The sequence below is a fragment of the Pyxicephalus adspersus genome, chromosome 4 (genome assembly GCF_032062135.1).
Source record: "Pyxicephalus adspersus chromosome 4, UCB_Pads_2.0, whole genome shotgun sequence".
Taxonomy (NCBI): domain Eukaryota; kingdom Metazoa; phylum Chordata; class Amphibia; order Anura; family Pyxicephalidae; genus Pyxicephalus; species Pyxicephalus adspersus.
Window position 1 is genome coordinate 141,037,657 of NC_092861.1, and position 21,867 is coordinate 141,059,523.

Sequence of the window (21,867 nt, forward strand, 5' to 3'; positions counted from 1 at the left end):
CGCGAGCTTTTCCGGTTGTTGAATAGCGCGATCGCGCGCGATTCCGGATCGCTAATACGAATGCGCGACCGATAATCCGATTTTGTTTGATGAATCAGGGGCACTGGGTCAAAACTTTTTGAGTCACTGGCTCAGAACAAGTATGCTAATAATAAAAACCCAGCTGCACACGTGTTGTGGGCTGTTGGCTAAAACTGTAAACACTTTTAGAGTCAACAGGCAATTATTATCACAGGAGGTTAGCTGCTGTCCATTTTACTCTTATGGCTTGTTCTTTGTTGCATAGGCAGATGTAAAAGACCACCATTAAATTCAGATACATATTTATTTAAAATGTATTACACATATATTCATTAACATGTATTTTTACATACAACTAGTATAAGTTCCTTGATCTGCTTTATATTCACCTCTTGTAAACTTGCATATCAAGACACAGATTGACAAATGGGAGGAGAACACTGTGAGCCATTGATGACCTACATATGCTCTTTTTATATATTTCTTTTGCTCTTATTTTATTTGATCCTGCTGCTGTATGCCAGTATAAAAGGTAGTATTATATTGGTTGGTGGATAGCTAGACCCATTCATCATTTGGAGGAATTATTAATTAAGACGAACTGTATTACTTGGCTGCAGGGATTTTTCTGTGACACTTATTTAGTGTTTTTACAGAACTATTTCTCTGCAGTTTAACATCTTAAAATAGAACTCATATATATCTAGTTTAACCTAATTCAATTTCCTTTACAAATTACTGTAATTACCATGGTGTAAGTGGATGATGGTAATGGCCCGAGTATAACTAGAAAATAATTAAGCAGTAGTGTAGATGAACACAAGCTAATGATATACATTTTAAAGCAGAATAATGACGCAACATTAGGCTAAAAAAGAAAAAAAAAAACATCTGGTACAGTAGAGCCATTCAATAAGAAACAATGTCAATCTGTTGAATAAAAGAAAGCTTGAAAAGCTTCTCTACCCCAAAACTAGTACCTTGGTAGGAGGCATAGAACCTGGATGTGCATTCTAAGTGATACTTGGTCTTTGCCTGAGTACTATGCAAGGGGTGATGGGCCAGTAACCCTAATGGTCAGTGGGCTATTTTGCTGCAGGAATCTCACTAGGTCACAGCCCCAGTCTCTCCCTTCCAGGGACGAGCAGTACCAGGTAGGGACAACCAGCTAATGAGTGCAGGACAAACTGGGTTTCAGTAGGTGTAGAGGCAGAAAGGCCGGGGCTGACCGCTGGCAAGAATCAGGATCAAAGGAAGTCAAGGCAGGTGACCGACAATAGCCAGTGTCAGGGGAGACGAAAAACAGGCGGCAAAGTTGGAGTCGAATCAAGGTCAATGTTTGAGAAGTCTATCATTGCCAAACAACACTGGGTAAAGTAACAGGTGGATCCTTGGTGAAAAGTAACACCAAGGATCCAGCAACCAGATCCTGGAAATGGAAGCTTAAAGGACTAGCAGCCAATAGTGGGACATGACCAGGACTAATCTGTTTTTTTGGCTACAGGACATCCTTACTAATCCCTTCCAGCTGTGTACAGTGTGCTGGGGATGCAGAGAGGAATAAAAGAAGGCTGGGGATGTTTCAAGATGCTGAACAGAGGAGTTGTTAAAGCTGCAAGAGAGCAAAGTCTAGTGTGATGTCATGCATGGATGGCTGAATATCTCTGTGAGCAAAGGCTGAAAGGTGAACTGCAGGCAAAGAGGTGGACACACAAGCAGAACAGTAACAAACTCGTCTCTTTGTTAGAGACAAAGAGTTAAAGTACTCAAAAGTTTAATTATATTCTTTAGGAATTCTATTGGTGAGTACCAGGATCGACACATCAACTGTCATCTTAATAAGAGTTTCTAATCTCTCTTTTGGATAAATGAAAAAGGGACACTAAAAGATGAAAAGGTTGGTGGGAACCATGCAAAATCTCATGGGTGGGCAAAAACAAAGTTGTGAATTATAGCAGGATCATTCCTTTTGGATTAAATATATGGTCAATGGGGGTGTGCAAAACTAGAAATTCAGGCACACAGTTTGCGCAATCAGAATTCAAATTTCTCACTCTGAGAATTTTACAACACAATGCTTTGCTTTTGACATATTGTGGGGTTCTATATGTTCTGTACCATGCCGAAATATCACAAATATCCTATGTATGACCCTCCTCTTTCTTTTTACTTTAGTTGTTAACCCCGATTAGTAATCCCACCGAATGTATTCAGAGATGAGAGTAAATGGGATGTAGTGCAGCAACACACAATCATTCACTCACTACTGTAGCTTTAGAGCAGCAGTGCTGTCATCCTACAAAAGATTTATTAGGACTACAAAACCCTCTGCTCTTCCCAATAACATAGGATGAAAGCTTCCTGTAGCACTGATTTCTGGAAGGATTTGCACTGAATTTGTGGAAGGGGCAACAGATTTTTTTACACTTACCATGAAGATGTAATAAAATGTTTTCAGTTGTTTTTTTAACATGCCCAAAGGACGCAAATAAGATAAATTAATTCATAGGTCTTGCACTGTTGAAAGTGTTTGTTAATACCCCCCAGTGCCGCAGAAATGGAGAAATATTCAAAAAACATTCTCATTGTTGTATCACTTGCTTTTATCAAGCTTTTTATGTGCAGCCTGACTTCCTATCTCTCCCATTTTCAGTAGTATTGTCAGTTTCCATTAGTCCCTGTTCATGTCTGAACTTCTCAGACTGGGGTGCCGATAAATGAGATGAAATGAGAGGTTCTAATTAGCGTGACACTCGTCTGTGTGTGACTACTCTGTGATCAGACTGAACGCGTGACATTCCCTTGTACAGTATGTCTCTTTCTTCCATACCTGAATCTGCTAATATTCCCTTTTATTTGGGAAGCTTTCTAAACTACAAAGCCAACACATCCCCAGATCTTCTTTTTTATGGAGAAGAAAAACAAAGTTCTTTCAGAGTTTACAGGTTTACACCAATCATTTTTCACAGATTTTAAGTACACTGTCATTTTTTATAACTGCATGTTTGTCAAAGGATAGATTATCTACAGAGCTCTAGTTCATAAATTGTGGAAGCATCCTGCTCTACCTTTCAATATTGCTGCCTGAGAATATATTTTACCATATTTTTTCTTTTCCTTTTCATGATACATTTACTTTTTCCTTTAAAGAAAGTTGAAAAACTTTTGGCTGCAGTTAGAGGGAACACGTACTGAAAAATATTGTGTTGGCTGGACAAGGGAAAGGGCACTCATTCTAATCTCACTTTACAGTTTTGGATCTGGTTGCAGCTGAAGCCTGATAGAACAACTAGGATGGACTTGGAGGCCCATCCTGCCCTGTCCATTTTGCTTTCAAGTGGAACTAAACTACATTTTTTTACACAATTTTCAAAAAATTGTGCTTAGTTAGATCTTTTTTTGCAGAAGGGAACAGAAATGTTCGTTCTGCAATACAATAACCTTAGCTTTTTCAGTGCTCAACCCATAAATTTTTTTGAGCCAGGTGGGAAGAAATTATAGGTAGGTGGCAGCCCCTGTATTGTGACCCATCTCTTCAGTAACCATCCAAAAACAGCCAGGTGATTACTGAAAAGTGCTGGGTGGTGCGCCTGGCTAAAATGGCTGGGGAGAACCCTGCTGTCTGATCGCAATTTTTTAAAAATACACTCATCTGTCCCTGTTCCATTGCAGTGGCCGCCACCTTTATTCTTCTTTTCTTACTGGTTTCTATCTTCGGTCATCTTGATTAACTGGACTGGGTTGTCGTAAACTCTTGTGCAGGCAGATGGGTTTTCGTTCAGTTCCAACAGCCACATAGGAAACTGGAATGTGTCAGGTATCAGATTAGGCTTCCTATGCTGAGCTGTGATTTTGACAGAAGATGGTGCCTGTCCCTTTCTGCAGTAATGAACTTTAGTTCCTCTTTAAGAGACCCCATCACCAAACCATATATTTCAACATAAAACATATCCTAGAAAAAAACCCTATAGACATAGTTGAGAGGAAGGCAAAAAAAAAACCCTGGTACAATTTGCTCCAACAGGAGAAAAAAATCCTTCCTCATCCTGTGAGGCAGTCTAATGTTCCCTGGATCAACAGTCCCTGTTATCTTTACTTTAAAGCTTTATTACCCTGTTATATTCTGAGCCTATAGAAAAGCAGCCAGCTATTTCTTAAAGAAATCTATAGTTGTTTCTGAAATTACTTCCTGGGGGAGCCAATTCCACATTTTCACAGACCTTACAGTGAAGAATCCCTGGTCCTTATCTGGAGCTTAAGTTTCTTTTCCTCCAGATGCAAAAAGTGCTTTCTTGTCCTTTTTAATGACCTTAAAGTGAATAGTTGAGAAGTGAGTTCTCTATAGGAACTATTTATATAATTATACAGGGTGATCATATCCCCCCCTTAAACATCCCTTCCCAAGGGAGAATAGTTTCAGTTCAGCTAATCTCTCCTTATAGATGAGCTCCACCAAAACTCCAAAAACTGCACTGCATATTCCAGATGAGGTCAGACCAGTGTATTTAATGTGTTTTAATCATGTAATGTACCAAGAGCCTCCTTTGCATGGGCTGTTTGCTTGGTGCTGCCACCCTAGGTACTGTATGGATTATGTATGGAGGTGAGGGGCAGTGGAGTTGGGTCAACAAAGATAATGGGCACTCCCAGATGAGGCGAGGGCTATATAATGTAAAGAGACTGGAACTTTCCTGGGAATTTACTTTTATAGAAGAAGTCTATATTTTTTAGATGTTTTAAGGCACATTGCAAGTGAATAAAAAATTATGAATGGAAGCACAGAAGGCTTTTATTTTGCTTGTCTTGGTTCCTCTTCCCTCCTGACATTTTATATAAAACCTTATTTTAGATCCAATATTATCATCACTAGGTCTTTGTGCTTCCCTGTGAAGCCCCTCGATCAGTAGGGTGCCATACATATCTTCTTGAAAACATCACATTACCTGCCTTGCTTTTCTCAGGAACCCACAACTTTGATGCGAGCAATGGGGTTCTTAGAAGGAGATAAGGAAAGATCAAAATTCCATGGACGTTAGTCTTGATGAGTGGGTGTTCCTAAATGGGCCACAATTGCATGGAGACTGCACCAGGGTATACCTATGCGTAATGCAGATCCCTCGATCCCGCCGTAGATGTCCTCGATTGGGTTCGGCCCCATCCTGTAATCCACCTTCGTCCTCGCTGGGCGCCACTATCTTCCTCCGTCTTCTGCCTTCTGGCTATGTTACCCGCAGGCACAAGATCAGGTATTATAGCCTGCTGTAAAGGGTAAAGAAAGAGCGCCGATCTCACTGTGCATGTGTTTTTTCCCCAATGTAGGACAAAGCCCCCATGAGATCGGGCATGTGCAGAAAGAGCAACCAGGAGCCTCCTGGAATGCCTAATGTGGGTAACTCATGCTCACGGTGAAAAGAATTTTTAGGTACAGGAGAGGATGCTCTCCTGAGCAATACAGTAGGTTTAATTTTGACAAGCTTCTCTTTCAGAACACACTAACTATAATCCTAAAAATTATAAGTTGTGACATGCAATCTGATCTCTACATATATAAATATCTTGATAAAATAAAAAATTGTAAACTTCAGCTTTGACTGAAATATCTTCTATAAATACATCAACAACAAGGTGTTCAGGAATCCAGCAACAGTGAACAACACACACTTGTTTTGCATTATATTTATTGATATGTATTCCCCAGGCTCTTTAATATGCCAAACACTGCTCAGTTTTTCGTATCTTGACTCAGATTAAGGTTCCATAATTGTCTAAGAAATAGAAATTGTGACAATGCGAATTCTGTTTGGAACCATGACAAAACTAATTACTTGTGTTGTCTGCTTCATTAGGTAGCTTGGCTCTTTGCGTCTGCGCAGACACCCAGCCATCGCACAATAGGCTGAAATGCATTACTGAAGCAGAATCAAGCAACGCAGAGCAGCTGAGCCTGATTACTATTGATTTGAAATTTTCCTTCCTAATTATTTTTATTACAGCTCTAGAAACTCCTGCAAGCATTTTGATAGGATTATCCTTTTTACATCACAGTAAGCGCAAAGAGGATTTCCATACTAGAAAAAACCTCAGAGGATTCAAAAACAAATAAATGCAAATTTGTTAGTTTTACCTGGAATGCCAGTATTGTTGGAGGATTGTTCGAACCGTAACTGCGTAACGCTTTCTTTACAGCCCCTTTGGGACAACTGGAAAAGCGCACATCACAAGTCAAGATCCAGTGTCAGCTTTCACAATATGACCACTATGCTGTACCAAGAGAATGGGTCTGATTTATTAAAGCTCTTCAAGACTGCAGGAGATAAATTATTATGGGAGAGCCTGGGGGATCTAGCAAACCTGGAATGGATCTGGTCCAGGATTGATTGATTTGGTGGATCACCCAGCTTTACTGATGAAAGTGTACATTCTCCAGCCTTGGAGAGCTTTAATAAATCAGGCCCAATGTCTTTAAAAGTCAAAGTTTTTAAAAAAACTATTGCAGAAAGGGGTATGTAATGTTCATTCTGCCAAAAACACCTACCTGTCTGTTTCCTATCTTCTCTTACTGAGCTGCACTTTCAAAGCTCAGCGTATACTGGGTATTCTGCATTCTTCGGCCCAGTCAATAAAGATGTCCAAAGGCTGGGAAACCAGAAAGAGAAGAAGATAGTGGCTCCTGCAATGGAACAGGTTAACAATGAAAAAAAATTGTGATCAAGCATTTATCTTTGGTTTACTTTTCAAGAGCGACGTTGCCTGTCCCTGTAAAGGACCTGTCGGGTTACAATTTTTTAATGTTTGCATTTTTTTCAGCTTCAAAGCTGAGCTCTGCAGAAAAAAAGGCAAATATTTTTACAAGTGTATACTCATGATTACATGTTTTATGCAAACATTCTAAAATCTGAACTTGATTTGACTAAAGTCTCACACAGCAAACCTGGTTCATTAAAGCTCTCCAAGCCTGGAGAAGCTACACTATCATAGGAGAACCTGGGTGATCCAGCAAGCCTGGAATAGATTTCCTAAAATCATTTGCTATTATTTGGCAAATGTTTGAAGTCCTGGACCAGATCCATTCTAGGTTTGCTGGATGACCCAGATTCACCCATGATAGTCTATCGTCCCTACTCTTGGAGAGTTTTAATAAATCAGGCCCAGTCTGTGCAGCAGTGCTCAGAGGGGAGCATATAGATGAAGCACAAAGAGCCAGCCGAATATGAAGTTCAATGAACAATGCTAATTAGTGCAAAGAGCATACTGAGTGACAGCTAGGGATAGGAGCTGTAAAGTAAAAAGGCAACAGAACATTAGATCTTCTTTCTAGATAGGTCTGTGCTCTGTGAACTGTGCTCAGGGGTTAGCACTACGGCCTTTGCAGCGCTAGGTCCCAGGTTCGAATCCCAGCCAGGACACTATCTGCATGGGGTTTGCAGGTTCTCCCCATGTCACTGTGGGTTTCCTCCGGGTACTCCAGTTTCCTCCCACATCCCAAAAACATGCAGTTAGGTTTAGACTAGGACCTTAGACTACATTAATGACATATGACTATAGTAGGGACATTAGATTGTGAGCTCCTTTGAGGGACAGTTACTGACATGACTATGGACTTTGTACAGCGCTGCGTAGTAGGATGGTGCTATATAAATACTGTATAATAATGGTTTATTTAGCTTTTTGCCTGAAATCCAAATTTAACAGTATCCAAGTAATCTCAGTTGTTTTACAAATACGGAGTATTGTACAAATATCTGTGTTTGTTAATGTCCTATAACTCCTAATTATCCCAATAAATAGATATGACTTCCCAGTCTATTTTTGCCAAGGTCTTTATTAGAAATAAAGTATTTTCAGTGTTCAAGAAATTTTTAATCAATTCACATTATAACAGAGATATCTAAAGAAAAGTTCATTTTTTAATTAGACCATAGCTGCTACTCTGAGGATTCTCTTCTTTGTTCAGCTGTTTTTTTTTTTTTTTGCTCTCTGCAAACAAACTTCACTTAGTGCAGAGTATTAACAGACAGAGAACAACCAATAATGAACAATTCTTGAATACTTTATTTCCCCAAACATTTCATTCTGTACTCTTATTAGTGTAATGTGTTATTAGAATCTAATCTCTCTAATCTACCTCGACGATCATTGCCAGACAAATTTCATGGGAAACTTAATCAAACAATTTGCAAATGGGATGATTTTTGTACAATTCTCTTTGAATAGTTTTTATTTTATTTTTTTTAAACAATAGTGAATTATTGTTGCAAAATAAATAAATAAAGAGTTAAGGAACCCCATCATACCAAATCTAGTAACGTTTACCCTCAGCAACGGCAGAACACTTAAAGCAGATCTAAACCAGTGAATACTCATCTATCCCTGTTTAATTGCAGGGTGCAGCCTTCTTCCTTCTTTTTTACTTCCTGAAGACGTTTTTTTACCATCTTGATTCTCTGTGCCAAGATAATGTATTTCCCACGCAGACACGCACAAGTTCATTTATTCCAGGATTGCCTCGTGCGAAAGCCTAGAGTTGGCGGCAAACAGACAGGTAAGAGTAGTTAATGCAGAAGGAACATTGCCTGTGCCTTTCTGCAGTGACTACCTGTCTGAATTTTAAAAGTTTAAAGTGACACTGTAGTTCCCTTTTAAAGTTCTTTTGACTGAAGCTTACAGGCTAGGCTTCTTTATGACAGAAAAGACAGTAAAGTCTCTCCTATCCAAGCCTCTTCAGTCTGCGGTTTACCTCCTTTCAACAAATAAGTGCACTGACCTGTCCATTTGCTGCTCCATGTACAGTATCAGCATGATTCTGCATGAGAATGAAGTACCGTATTTTTCGCCGTATAAGACGCTCCGGAATATAAGACGCACCCAATTTTAAAGGAGGAAAATCTAGAAAAAAAAGATTCTGAAAGATTATTCCCCTTCTGATCACTCATGTGCCATTCATACCGGTATTCCCCTTCTGATCACTCATGTGCCATTCAAATTCCCTTTCTGATCACTCTGTGTCATTCAAATTCCCCTTCTGATCACTCTGTGTCATTCAAATTCCCCTTCTGATCACTCTGTGTCATTCAAATTCCCCTTCTGATCACTCTGTGCTTTTTTTCCACTTTACGGCAGTTAGGACAGGGAACAGCAGGTGGCGCTGTGTCGGCTTTCGCTCTGCACTACAGACAGGAGAAGACACGATGCTGCCAGAGGAGAAGAGACACACGCTGCATGCAGCCAGCGAGAAGAAGAGACACACGCAGGATCAGGTATTGGGTGAGTATATTATTTTAATTATTTTATAACACATTTGTCGTATAGGACGCACTAACTTTTCCCCCCCAGTTTTGGGGAAGAAAAAGTGCGTCTTATACGGCACAAAATACGGTAAATCTTATGCACATGTGTAGGAGTTGCATCATCCTGACCTAGACAATGAAGATGTGCAAGGACATAGGCTATGTAAACACATGCAATAATTGATGTTGGAAAGGATTTTTCACGATCCTTTTCAATGACAAATGACTGCATGATGCATGAACAAATGCTGTACATACAGCACTGTTCTGCCCTATGGAGAGGGGGGGTTGTCAACGGAGCGGCACCCCACTGTGCTCCCTCTCCCTTCACTTCCATTACGAACGTTCCTCGTCCATCATCCATGGATCTGCCAGGATAGTCATTCGGATGATGAGCACTGTACACACGCAAGATTCTCATCTGTTATCAGCCCTGACCCGATTATCGAACCATTGCATGTGTGTACCTAGCCTTGGAACCCAGAAAATACTGGCTGAAGATGGAAGTGCCCACATCTGAATAGAATCAGTACATAGCCCTTCAAGTAGCCCTTGAAGAGTCCCCTCTGACAGATAAATTTGCCAATGAGGTGCAAGTATGATCTGTATGCTTCAACATTATGGCTAAGACCAACGCGGGCCCAAAAGTTTAACGGGTTGTGGGGAGGCGCTAAATTTTTCTTGGTGATGATAATGTTGGTAGCCAGGTTGCCTACAGTTCCAGTATGTATCAAAGGAAACGTCCTTAGCATATACATACTCATTGTAGTTCCTAGAAAGCTAGCAGGCAATTCCTGTCAACTCCATGTAATGGGTCAAGACTGGAGAAGATATACTGTTATGAGTGAATCTATGTGATCCAACACACCTGGCATGGATTTCCTAAAAATCTATTGCTATTAGTTGTCAAATGTTTTCAATCCTGGACCAGATCCATTCCAGTTTGCTTGATCACTCAGGTTATAGTCTATCTTCCCCAGTCTTGGGGAGTTTTAATTAATTAGAACCAATGTGTAACTTAAAATACTACCTGGGAATTTCCTGTTTTTTGTCTACTGATCATTCTAATTATAAATATTATATCTTACCTTAAAGTGTTTCCATTTTAATAGAATTGGCAAGGGTTTAAATCCGGGACAGATGAGTATGTTGCTGTCTTTGTACCACTGGAAAAAATTAATTTCCTGTTCCAGAGATGGAACTGGAAGTAGAAAGAATTCTTCCAAAGTGAGGTGAAATCCTTTAGATACACATTAGGATGTAACTAGTTAGTCCTTTTATCTGCAAAAATATAATATTTTAATTTTATTGTAAATATGGCTTAATGTACATCACTGAGAGAATTGTAACTGGTGTAAACAGGAAAAACTACTGAAAAGTTATTTGCAAACATTCCTATATTGTCTGGGCATTTACAGAAGCCATGGTGTGCCAAAAAGGTGAAATGCTAAAATATGATTACAGTGTTTTTGTCTGTTATTTTCTACAGATACATTTATATTCCAATGGGAGGATCACAAAGTGGGATACAAAGAATGCTGCTTTCTACTGCCTTAACTTTTATATTTGTGTGTTACTGGCATGGAGGCCATGAATACCTCTGGTACTGGACAGCGCTTAACTGGATTGGAATAGTAACAGAATATGGTATGAAGAAGCTCCTAACAATGCCACCTATTCAAAAAACAATTGTAAGTATTAACTTAAAAATTTAAAAAATTAAACTTATAAATCACTTAATCTAACTAACTAACAAAGGGAATCCTCTATATTTAATTATTACAAGTTTAATTAAGAATGTGTGTGTTTTTGTTTGTTGTTCGCAATACAAGCATTTATAAAGTTCATTATTTTACTGTTTATCTTAAATATAACTTAAGCTGTTTTGCAAAGACTAGGTAAGGGTCAAAACCATTGTCCGATTTTCAGAATCCATCAGGATTGTCAGAACAAAATCTTTCTAACAAATCAATACATTTTTAATTGATGCCACATCCCCGAACTTCAAGCATATCTCAAACAACAACAAAGAGGAATGGGACTGTTACTGCATTCATTCACACAAATATATTATAATTAAAATGCCGACAATTTTTTATTTAATTACCATAAAAGCATGTGTCCAAACATCACATTGATAAAAGAATTGCAATTAGATGTGAATAATACAATGGTTTTCTGGTCTGAAAAACATTTTCAACGCGTTTCATGAATACTAAGTGAGTTTCCTCAAAAACCAACAGTGATACCTAAGATTTCAAACATGATTTAAGTAAAATAATGATACAATAAATATTCAATAATAATAATATATAATATTATAACACAATTAAACTTACTAGACCAGTGGTCGCCAACCTTTTGGATGTCACTGACCATTAATTTCAGGGACTCCTCACCGCGCATGGGCGGGAGCTGCTTGTCACTCAAAGGGGAAGAAACTTTCCTCTGAATGACATCATGATGTGAGAATCCGCCCACTCTCCTATTGCAGACTCAGAGTGGGATGATTTTGTCCAGAGACACAACCCTCCCTCCCCATGTGAGCCCGTGATCCATAGGGGAGGCATGATCCACGGCTCTGCGCCCTTGCTGCAGGGTCCTTCTCCTGACCCCGCTGGGGTGCTCACTGGCCAGAGCCATGGACCACCTGTACTAGACTATACGAATTAGAACTGGCAGAAGCGATGGAACTTTTTCAATAGCAGTGCGGATGAACAAACACGCAGAGAGGCAGCAGAGGAACTAGGATATATTCCTCTAATAGCAAATAGTCCCTATAAATAACACAAAAATATAAGGGAAAACCCTAACAATGATTTTCTACTTGTGTAGTTACAGAGAACCTGAACTGTTGATAGCCTAAAACAAGTATATTTTTATGTTTAATTATGTGCCTTAAGACTTTATTGCAAATTAAAAAAAAATTGGGGAAAACAATAAGCTTTATATCTACAGTATATTTGATAGAAATGTTTCTCAGTCACCATGGGGTTAATTCTTCATGTAGATCAGAGTCACCTTGCAAAGGACAGTCCCATGTCAATGGCTGTCTACAAATTAACCTAAGTTAGAGTTAAAACATGAATTTAACTTCCTCCACTACGTGTACACACAGGATTGCTGTTTGTCACCAAGGACGTTCCGCCTGCTTCACGCTGCTCTGGCATCTGTTTCCACGGCTCTGCTTATCCTCACCAACCTGGTGTTCCTAGGTGGGGAACAAGTTGGAAAGATCTACTGGGACAGACTGTTCGTACACGGTGAGTACCTTGTAAATGATATAGTTTCAGAAAAGCAGCAGAGTGTTTAATATCTTTATGCTCACCTTCCTGCTATCCTTCTGCCTCCTGGAAATTAACACATCATTTAAAACACAGAATAAAGGAGATCAGCACTTTTTATTGGTGGCTAAGCACACTTCATTTGTCTCTGTAGCCCATTAAATGTTCAGATGCTTTGCTTGTATAATGATGTTAAAATGCCAAGGTTGACATATGTTAGCGCCATAGGGTTTTTCTATGTGCCTGCTTCTTTCCGGGTGCTTGTAAATGTTCTTTTTGCTAGCACAGATCATTAAAAATGAGATTATAGATGGTCATAACTAAATTTACAGTACTCAGAATGATGAAAACTGTAATAAAAGGAATACTGGAACAATTGGTGACTAAATTAAAGCTAAATTTTTTTTCTTATTCTTATACTCCATAATGAAATCTGTGATTGAATTTTGTTAGGGAATGCCGTAAAAAATATTATATTTTTATTGGACAGCATGTTGCTTTCTGCCTAGCAGTGTTACATATTGGGCCTGATTTATTAAAGCTCTCCAAGGCTGGAGAGGATACACGAAAGTGATTTGCTATTTGTCAGCAAATGCTTTCAATCCTGGACCAGATTCATTTCAGATTTTCTGGATCGTCCAGCTTCGCTAACAAAAATGTATCCTCTCCAGCCTTGGAGAGCTTTAAAAAATCAGGCTGATTGGTATAGCTGAGTAACCACCACACCCCTTGGCGCACCAATACCCATGAAGACTGTAGTCTCACAAGGTCTGTTCCATTGCAGAATGACCTGGGTTTTAGGGTCCAAAAGCACAATACATTTTTGTTACCCAAAATTAATATTTGTGATAAGCTCAGGGAGAAATCTAGTACAGGTTTCCTTTTTCATTGTTGAGAAGCACAAAAAAACAACAATTTTGGTAATTCCATTTAGGTTCCTACAGCAGGGCACCCCCACATGTCCTCCCTCTCCCCACTCTATAGAACAGAACAAGGTGTTAAGCAGTGGGGCCCTTCTTTATGTACCAGGAAGTAAGCACTGCAATAAACACCAATAGTGGCACTTTTACAATAAAACACACTGCATTCTTTATTCTTTTATTAATAACATATCTCTATGTAAATCAAATAATTAGGAGAGAAGAGGGGGTTATTTTGGAACACCATGGTGTATGCAATGTATTCCATATAAATCGGAGAATACATAAGTATTTTTGCATTTGCATGTAAAAGAAAGAAATCTTTACAATCACCAGGTAACTAATGTTCATTAACCACTTAAATATGGGTAATTCCACCTACGCTATACGGAGATTATCCTGGTATTATCATGTAGCCCAGTTTCCAGGCAAACAAGAAAAGGTGTGTGCTGAAAAACTGACACAGCTCAGGTTGTCCCAACGTGTTTCAACGTTTTGGCTTCCTCAGGGGTGGTTGAGACACGGAGTAAATAACAAAATAATACTAATCATTATCCTTGGTATATTATTGTTCAATAAACACTTGTATAATACATTATCTATATAGAAATCTACAATATCATTAGTCTAGTGTAAATCAAGATATAATCATTATATAAAAAAGCAAGCAGCTTCATAAGAAAGAAAGAATCAATAGCGTTGTAAGTACCCCACCTAGTAGTACATGGTACTGGAATATGAGTAACTTGGTCAGTAGGTAATGGTATAATTTATATGTTTGTCAATCTTTGATGTGTTCTGGCTAAAATAAAATAAATCACCAATCGTTTGGTATTTCATGGAGATGTGAAAAGGGAAATAAATATATAAATATTTATATATTATATATTATATATATATATTATATATATATATATATATATATAGAGAGAGAGAGAGAGAGAGAGAGAGAGAAAAGCACAGAGAGGTTCATACGATGTGACAATATGGATAAAATCATAGGTATTGGGATGTATTGGCACCCATCCCCAAATGGGGTTGTATACCTGAGGAGCAGAAATTGAAGCTGTGGTGTCCTAACAGCAGAAGCTTGCCTGTTTGATCTCCCCGCCTGAAATAGGCAAGGAAGTAGTGTCCTGATATCGGCACTGCGCATGTGGCACATGAAACTCACTGCTCTTTCCTCCTTGACTTCTTTCCCTACTTTGATCTATATTTATAATAATTTCCTGAGGCCCAAAATTTCAGGGGTTCATCCACAGCAAAAGGTCAAGATAGGCTGTTATATACACACTATAAAAAGTTTATATGTGGACATATTCTAGTAACTAAATCTTACACTACTGATAAAGTAAACCTGCACCCAGACAATGGCAACAAGTAGTTACATATTTTAAATAAACATCAAAAAGGCATATTTGCATCTCATGTTCTTCCCAGACCCTTTTAGCTGGGTGCACCCCCCGGCACTTTTCAGTAACCACCCGACTGTTTTTGGGTGGTTTCTAAAGAGTTGGATCACAATACATGGGCTGCCACCCACCTACAATTTTTCCCACCGGGCTTAAAAACAATTCTTGATTGAACACTGTATTAATAGACATTTGTATCTTTATCAATTTACCTTTAATGATTATAACAATGTTTATAATGTTTATATTTTTAAATTACTTTCTATTGCAACAACATTGTGGGAGCCTGTCATCCTGTAATTAAACAGTTGTTATGTTCAGACCTCCGTTTTTCCAGGCATCCTTAGCATTTTACAGCCAACAAATACTTAAAGTCACCTTGTAAAAAATAGTTTAAATAGAAACAAAAAGTCTATTTTTTTGCAGGCTTTAGGCTTGTACAAGCAGTTGTTCAGAAGCTCTATGCAGCTTTTAGAGGTGGTTTGGCCACAAATACACCTTCTTAGACTTGCATTAAAATGCTCATAAACACAGCAGTAGAGAGAACTCTCTTTCCAACTATTCACTTTAAGATCGTTACAAAGAACAGGGGGTGCTCTTCGGGTCTGGAGGAAAAGAAGTTTAAGCTCCGGATAAGGAAGGGATTCTTCACTGTAAGGTCTGTGAAAATGTGGAATAGGCTCCTCAGAAGGTAGTTGCAGCAACTACTATAGATTGCTTTAAAATAAAGTTGGATACTTTTCTATAACTGGGTATTAAAGCTTTAAAGTAAAGATAACAGAGACTGTTGATCCGGGAACATTCGATTACCCCATGGGATCAGGAAGGAATGTTTTTCCCCCTGTTGGAGCAAATTGTACCAGGTTTTTTTTGCCTTCCTCTGGACCAACTATGTCCATAGGGTTTTATATCTGGGATATGTTTATTTCCCTAGTGGTTTAAACTGACTAACTATGTAACTATGTTTATGAGTTTTTGCTGCAGAGTTTTTATAGATGTTTTTAAACCCAGGAAATTGTTTATGAGTCTTCGATTCTTGGGGAAAAACACAGCTTTTTCAGGAGTTTAGAAAGCCTGAAAAAATCCTTATATGCATCTACAGGCATTTGCAAACACGCATTTTTGATGCCTGAAAATTACCCTGGACACCGTGCATACTGTGCATAGTATAGGTATAAAGGATCAGTAAGTGCTGCATTTTTTAGTATCACAGGTCTGAACGTAGCCATCCAAACCAACTGAAACCTTGGAGTTTCAGAGCAAACATATCTTCACAGTACAAGCATCCAGAGAGGTCAATGTTGGCATGTTTTCAGATATCGTTTACTGTTTGCTAGGAATGTGTAATTTCTTTAACATCCCCCAACCTCTTGGATTTGTAGGCTCTTCTTCAAATGGTTGTTAATCCCAGGCAATAGGTTACTTAGAAGTAGTCAGCTGCCCATTTTAAAGTAAACTTTACCTAAGAAAAATATGGGGGCTGCAACTTCTGAAAATTCAAGTCAACTGGCTGTTATGATGAGCCTGTGGCATCAATACTTTCCGAGTTTGCTGACCTAGAAAATGTATATCAGTGAGTTCAAACAAATAAAGTATAAAAGGGTAATAATGTATATTTGTTAGTGCTTAGAGTGTCTACATGACAAACAAAATAGTATTTTGAAAACGGAAAGAAAGCAAAGGCATCCTGCATGTCTGTCCAAAGAAAGATTTCCTTGTCATTGCATGGTGGTTCAGTGGTTAGCACTCTGCCCTTTGCAGCGCTAGGTCCCAGGTTTGAATCTTGGCCAGGACATTATCTGCATGGAGTTTCCAGGTTCTCCTTGTGTTTGTGTGGGTTTCTTGGGGGTGCTCCAGTTTTCTCCCACATTCCAAAAACATGCAGTTAGGTTATTTGGCGTCCCCCTAAAAATTGACCTCATACTTTAATAAATACATATGACTATGGTAGGAACATTACATTGTGAGCCCCTTTGAGGCACAGCTAGTGACACAGCTGTGAACTTTGTAAAAGCGCTATGCTATATGAATACTGTGTAATAATAATAGTAATTGCCCCCAGAACCTGCATTAAAGGACCAAAACTCAAAATTTTTACTTTGCATAAAAGAGTAGACAACTTTTTTTTTTTTAAGTAAATATTGTGTGTGTTTTTTTTTTGGTGCAACTAAAAAAAAAAAGGTGCAGCACCTCTCCTTTCTGTCAAAATAGAGTGGAGCGCAAAGTCTCCTGGGATACCTACATCACACATCCCGGGAGGCTCTTGGCTGCTCCTTTTGTGCATGCCCTGATCTCGCCCTTTCTTTAATGGAAAAAAAATGTCGATCGCGAACATGTGCAGTGCGAGATCGGGTGTCATAGGAAAGAAGAACCCTGAAGAAGAGAGAAAAAGATTAAAAATAGGCAAGTTACAGGTATTTTGTTTTTTTAAACTCCTTTGAGACCCAGAGTGATACCATCATTTCCCTGCAGTGTTTTACTACTTTGATTAATAACATTTTCTTTACTTTACTTGCCACTTTCAATGCATAAAATCAGCTTCAATTGTGTAGTTAAGCATGACTTAATTACACAGGCTTCTGTGAAAAAAAGCCATTTTAAAGTTATAGAATGGCACACGTTGCGCCAATTAAATTATAATGTAAGATCTTTTAGCTTCTTATGTGTTTTTTTTTGTATTATGTAATAGTCTGAAAGTTGTTGAAGATTAGGATTTTTTTACAATCTCTTTTTAAATCTATTTAGGTAAACCGAGCACAAAAAATGTAGTGACATGAAAACGAAACATTTATTTTATCTATAATACAGCTTTTACAGTTTACCAGATTATTTACTATTGAAGTAAGACAGACAACTATCCCCAGAGGTGGATTCAATAGGATTAGGGGTTGCAGAGGTCTCCATCAAGACCAGGCCCATTACTCCATGGATCCAAAAGTGGCCCTCTTCATGATCACTGTCTTTTCATTTACTATTGTACACAGAGCCAAAATGGTGCACTGGCTGCCAAACGCCAATCTGTCATTACCCTATGCTTTTTGCCATTGTACCTCCTAGATTGTAAGCTCCTTGTCACTGTCTGTATCTGTCTGTCATTTGCAACCCCTATTTATTGCACAGCTAATATGTTGGCCCTATATAAATCCTGGTTATTAATAATATTAATAATAACACTGAGGAGTTGAATCTTGCACTTGTTTTTTACTAATTTTTGGGTTTTGCTATCACATCCAGTTTTTACGATGCAGGGTACCCTCCATTTTTAAGATGAAATAAAAAATAATAACATGAAAAATAACTTGAATGTACAGTTTAATTAAGTTGCTTTTGTTCATACAAAGGATTTATTGTTACTCCATGACATTTTTTTACAGTAATATATATGAAAATTAATCAGGCAAGCAGTTAAGGTAAAAATCTACGCTTATAGCTTTTCCTGGAGTGTTCGGTGTTAGGACAATCCCGCCGGATGCTCCAACAATAGTCAGCCATCATATGAACATTCCATCTACCCTGATACCGTCCTTCCATGACCTTCAAATCTTGGTGGAATTGTTCACCTTGCTCATCACTGCCTGCACCAAGGTTTTCCGGGAAGTTAGAAAGATGGCTATGCAGAAAATGCACCTTGATGGTCATATTGCAACCAAGCATTTTGTAGCTCTCCAAGAGTTTCTAGACAATTTCTGTGTAATTATTTGCTCGTGTGTTTCCAGGAAAGTCCTTGAAAATGGCTTTGAATGAAAACTAAGCATTCTTTTTGACTTCTGACATTGTCCTGATAAAATGTTCATCTGTGGTGACCTGCCTGTGGACCATCAAACACACCGGCCTTTATTTTTTCAAATGACAGGCTAGGAAATGCCAAAATGAGGTACTTGAAACAATCTCCTTTAGTTGCCAAAGCTTGAACGAACTGCTTCATCAGACTCAGTTTCATGTGCAGAGGCGGGAATATAATATTCTTTCTATCAACAAGTGGCTCATGTAAAATGTTTGGATCACCTGGTTTTAGGGCAGATCTTGGAGGCCAATTCCACCCAATGCCTCCCACGAGCTCTGCTGTCCCACATGCACAGGTAACAGGGATACTTGGTGTATCCGCGTTGCTGAACGAGAATTTTGTTTTCAAATAACTCAATTAAATAAAATAATGTCAAAAAAAAAGCTCATTAAAAGCAACATTACTAAAAAGGCTATATTAGCAAAACAAATATGTATACCTAAAATTTATATTTCACACGTGATGTTTAATGGGAAATCTTATTAGGAATTGATTTCCATTTCTGATTCATTTTGATGTTCTCATTTTTCATTTCACCCATTGGTGCCAGATATCTCTACTATGTCTTTATTTCAAAATGAACAATGATAGCAAAGCATCTGCCAATGTGTCACATTGTCTCCCCGGCCAAGAACACTATTATCTTCCTCCATATAATAATGAATAAAAAATTAATACCTTTTTTAAGGAAAAATTACATAGAAATACTCCACCTTTGAAATATTCCATCTTTGTAACAATACTTATTTTGTTTAGCCAATGTCCTAAGATCCTCATCTTCTTCTTCTGTATTTGGCTACAAAGCTTGAGTTCAAACTATCAGCATCCCTGTAATGTGTTTAGGCTTAAAGATGGAAATTATTTTGCTAATATTTTGTCCTACCACCTCCCTCCTTTTAAAATGCAAATTAATAAATAAAATTTCTCGTTTCATCACTTACCTAATTCTAGATCCAGGGACAGCATCACTTAGTGTCTCCGATGCAGACAAATCATGACTAGTGACAAAGGCCAACAGGATGTTGTACACAGCTTTCTGAAAACACCTTCATTTGTGGCTTACACTCCAAGATACTCAAGCTTAAAGTAAGAGGTTTCAGAACAGATACATGGCTTTCATCCAGAAAGTAGTGGGCCAGCTACAACCTTGTGAATCAGCACTAACAATTCTTATAACCCTTGCAGCATTTTTTTATGCCACTGTAGTTCAAACAGGTACAGCCTACATGTGAGTTCCAACTCTTCTCTAAGTTCAGGAGCAGTGCAGTGTTGTTTCCACACAATAACAGGAATCTGCAAAAAGAGGACTTCACTGGTAGATCAGCAGGTGTTTGTACAACTTTGAGGGAGATTAGAAATAAAATTTATGAAGAAATTCCCTTTTAGGTAAGGGAATTCATTTTGTTTTTAAAATAGGAGATTGTAGCACTACTTTAAAGTCCATAGTCTGGACACAGGTCAGGCTATATTTAACTTTAAGTATAGGTCTTCCCTGACATTTCATAAGTAGCAAATTTGAAGCAATGTTTAAATTCTCAGTAGTCTAAGGGTAGGTTGATTCATCTTAAGAGCAGCCTGGGTAAATAATATTATTCTTTTTTACTTTGTGCTCTGTAGCTTTTTGGGGCTCGGCATGCATCACCTTCCTCTCTTTGTTGCTGCTGGTCTCCAGATTCTTGCGGAGGCAGCCGTCAGCTCCTGGCAGGTGCGTTCTTGGCAAACATCTGAGCCACTTTGCAAAATCAGAGCTCAGCAAGTGCTAGCCGTCGTTCCAGACGATTGTGCCAGCTAAACTCTTCATGTTTATTTGGAGACTCTGTGTGGTCCTTTTCCCCCGGTGGACAGCTGTGAGTGCAACCCAAGCTGTAATTTAGCAATTGTTAACACTTTTGTCACCTTAATATGAGTACAACAACATAATTGCTACTTTCGGAACTCAAGTTTTGTACTAAGACAACTTTCTTGCATACATTTTACTATTTTACTGCTTATCGATTAGTTTAGGTATTTTTTTTTACCATGAGAGGATGGCTTTACTATCGGAGAACAGATGTGCTGGCAGTTTAAAAGTTGGCAGCACTAAAGTAAATGCAGAACAGCATTTACCAGCTGAGCAACTAGAGCTTTACATGTGTTGTGACCACAAAATGTCTTATGAAAAGTGGACCGTGTGAAAAGTTTTGAGGTTATTATTAATATGAACCAGTATTTATATAATGCCGACATATTACACAGCTCTTTACAAAGTCCACTGTCACATGACAGACTGTCCCTCAAAGGTGCTCACAATCCAATGTCATATTTTTAAAATAAATTATTCTAAATTAAATGGACAAAGGTTTTGTTCACATTGGCAATTCACCACTGGGCATTCAATTGCACCTCTAATATGTGAATGGGTAATTTATATGAATGACTAAATATACACATATTGTCAGTACTTACCCTTCTGTACTATTTTGTGGTGACATCCAGCAACAGACCCCAGCAGTCAGATGGTCTCCAGCAGCCTTTGCCTACTGGTGCTACTTGTCATGGGGTGCATCCTTTGGCCCTCTATAGTCCTCTTCAACACCGCATCTGCCTATATTTATTAGCTGTCTTTCCATTGCTTCTTTTTGACATGTCTTAGCACTGAGAGATGGGAGGTATAGAATGACCTCATCTGATGATTGATATTGCACTCACTCTCCCTTGTCCATCCAGCCTGTCACAGTAATACCTCAGTATTAGTCAGGCTCAGACGAAATGCACACTGCCCATGAAAATGTTCAGTTCCTGTCCTGCTAATACTGTTGTCTGATACTTGTTGCTGACCCTTGCTTTGCCTGGCCCTCCAATTGCTTGCCACCTGAATCAACCTCTACCTATATTTTGAGCTCAAGCTTTCTCTGCCCTTTGGATACCATGCTTGGCTTATTGTTTTTCAGTGTATGACCTAAGTTCTGTTTTCTGGTCTGCTCTTGCTTAACAATTTGGACTTACACTATAGCTCTCATTGTCACTTTGCACCTGTTTTACTCATAGGCTATCTGGTCATTTGTCAATGCTTGTCCCTCCAGAGGTAATTCTTTGCGTACCCAAGTCCCGGGGACAGCCATGTGCTGGGACAGAGCAACTAGCCTCCTGCAGCTGAGTAGTAGCTTGTGTATAGGTGAA

General features: G+C 38.6%; 1 protein-coding gene across 3 annotated transcripts in view; it reads left to right on the forward strand.

The window, feature by feature from the left end:
• HHAT (hedgehog acyltransferase) overlaps positions 1–21,867 on the forward strand; it is a 181,966-nt gene that overhangs the window by 109,825 nt on the left and 50,274 nt on the right. For all 3 annotated transcript variants that reach the window (XM_072409814.1, XM_072409815.1, XM_072409816.1), the window contains exons 10-11: positions 10,798–10,999; positions 12,427–12,571. In XM_072409814.1, coding sequence (XP_072265915.1) covers positions 10,798–10,999; positions 12,427–12,571 — 347 coding nt within the window. The remainder of the gene's footprint in view (positions 1–10,797; positions 11,000–12,426; positions 12,572–21,867) is intronic.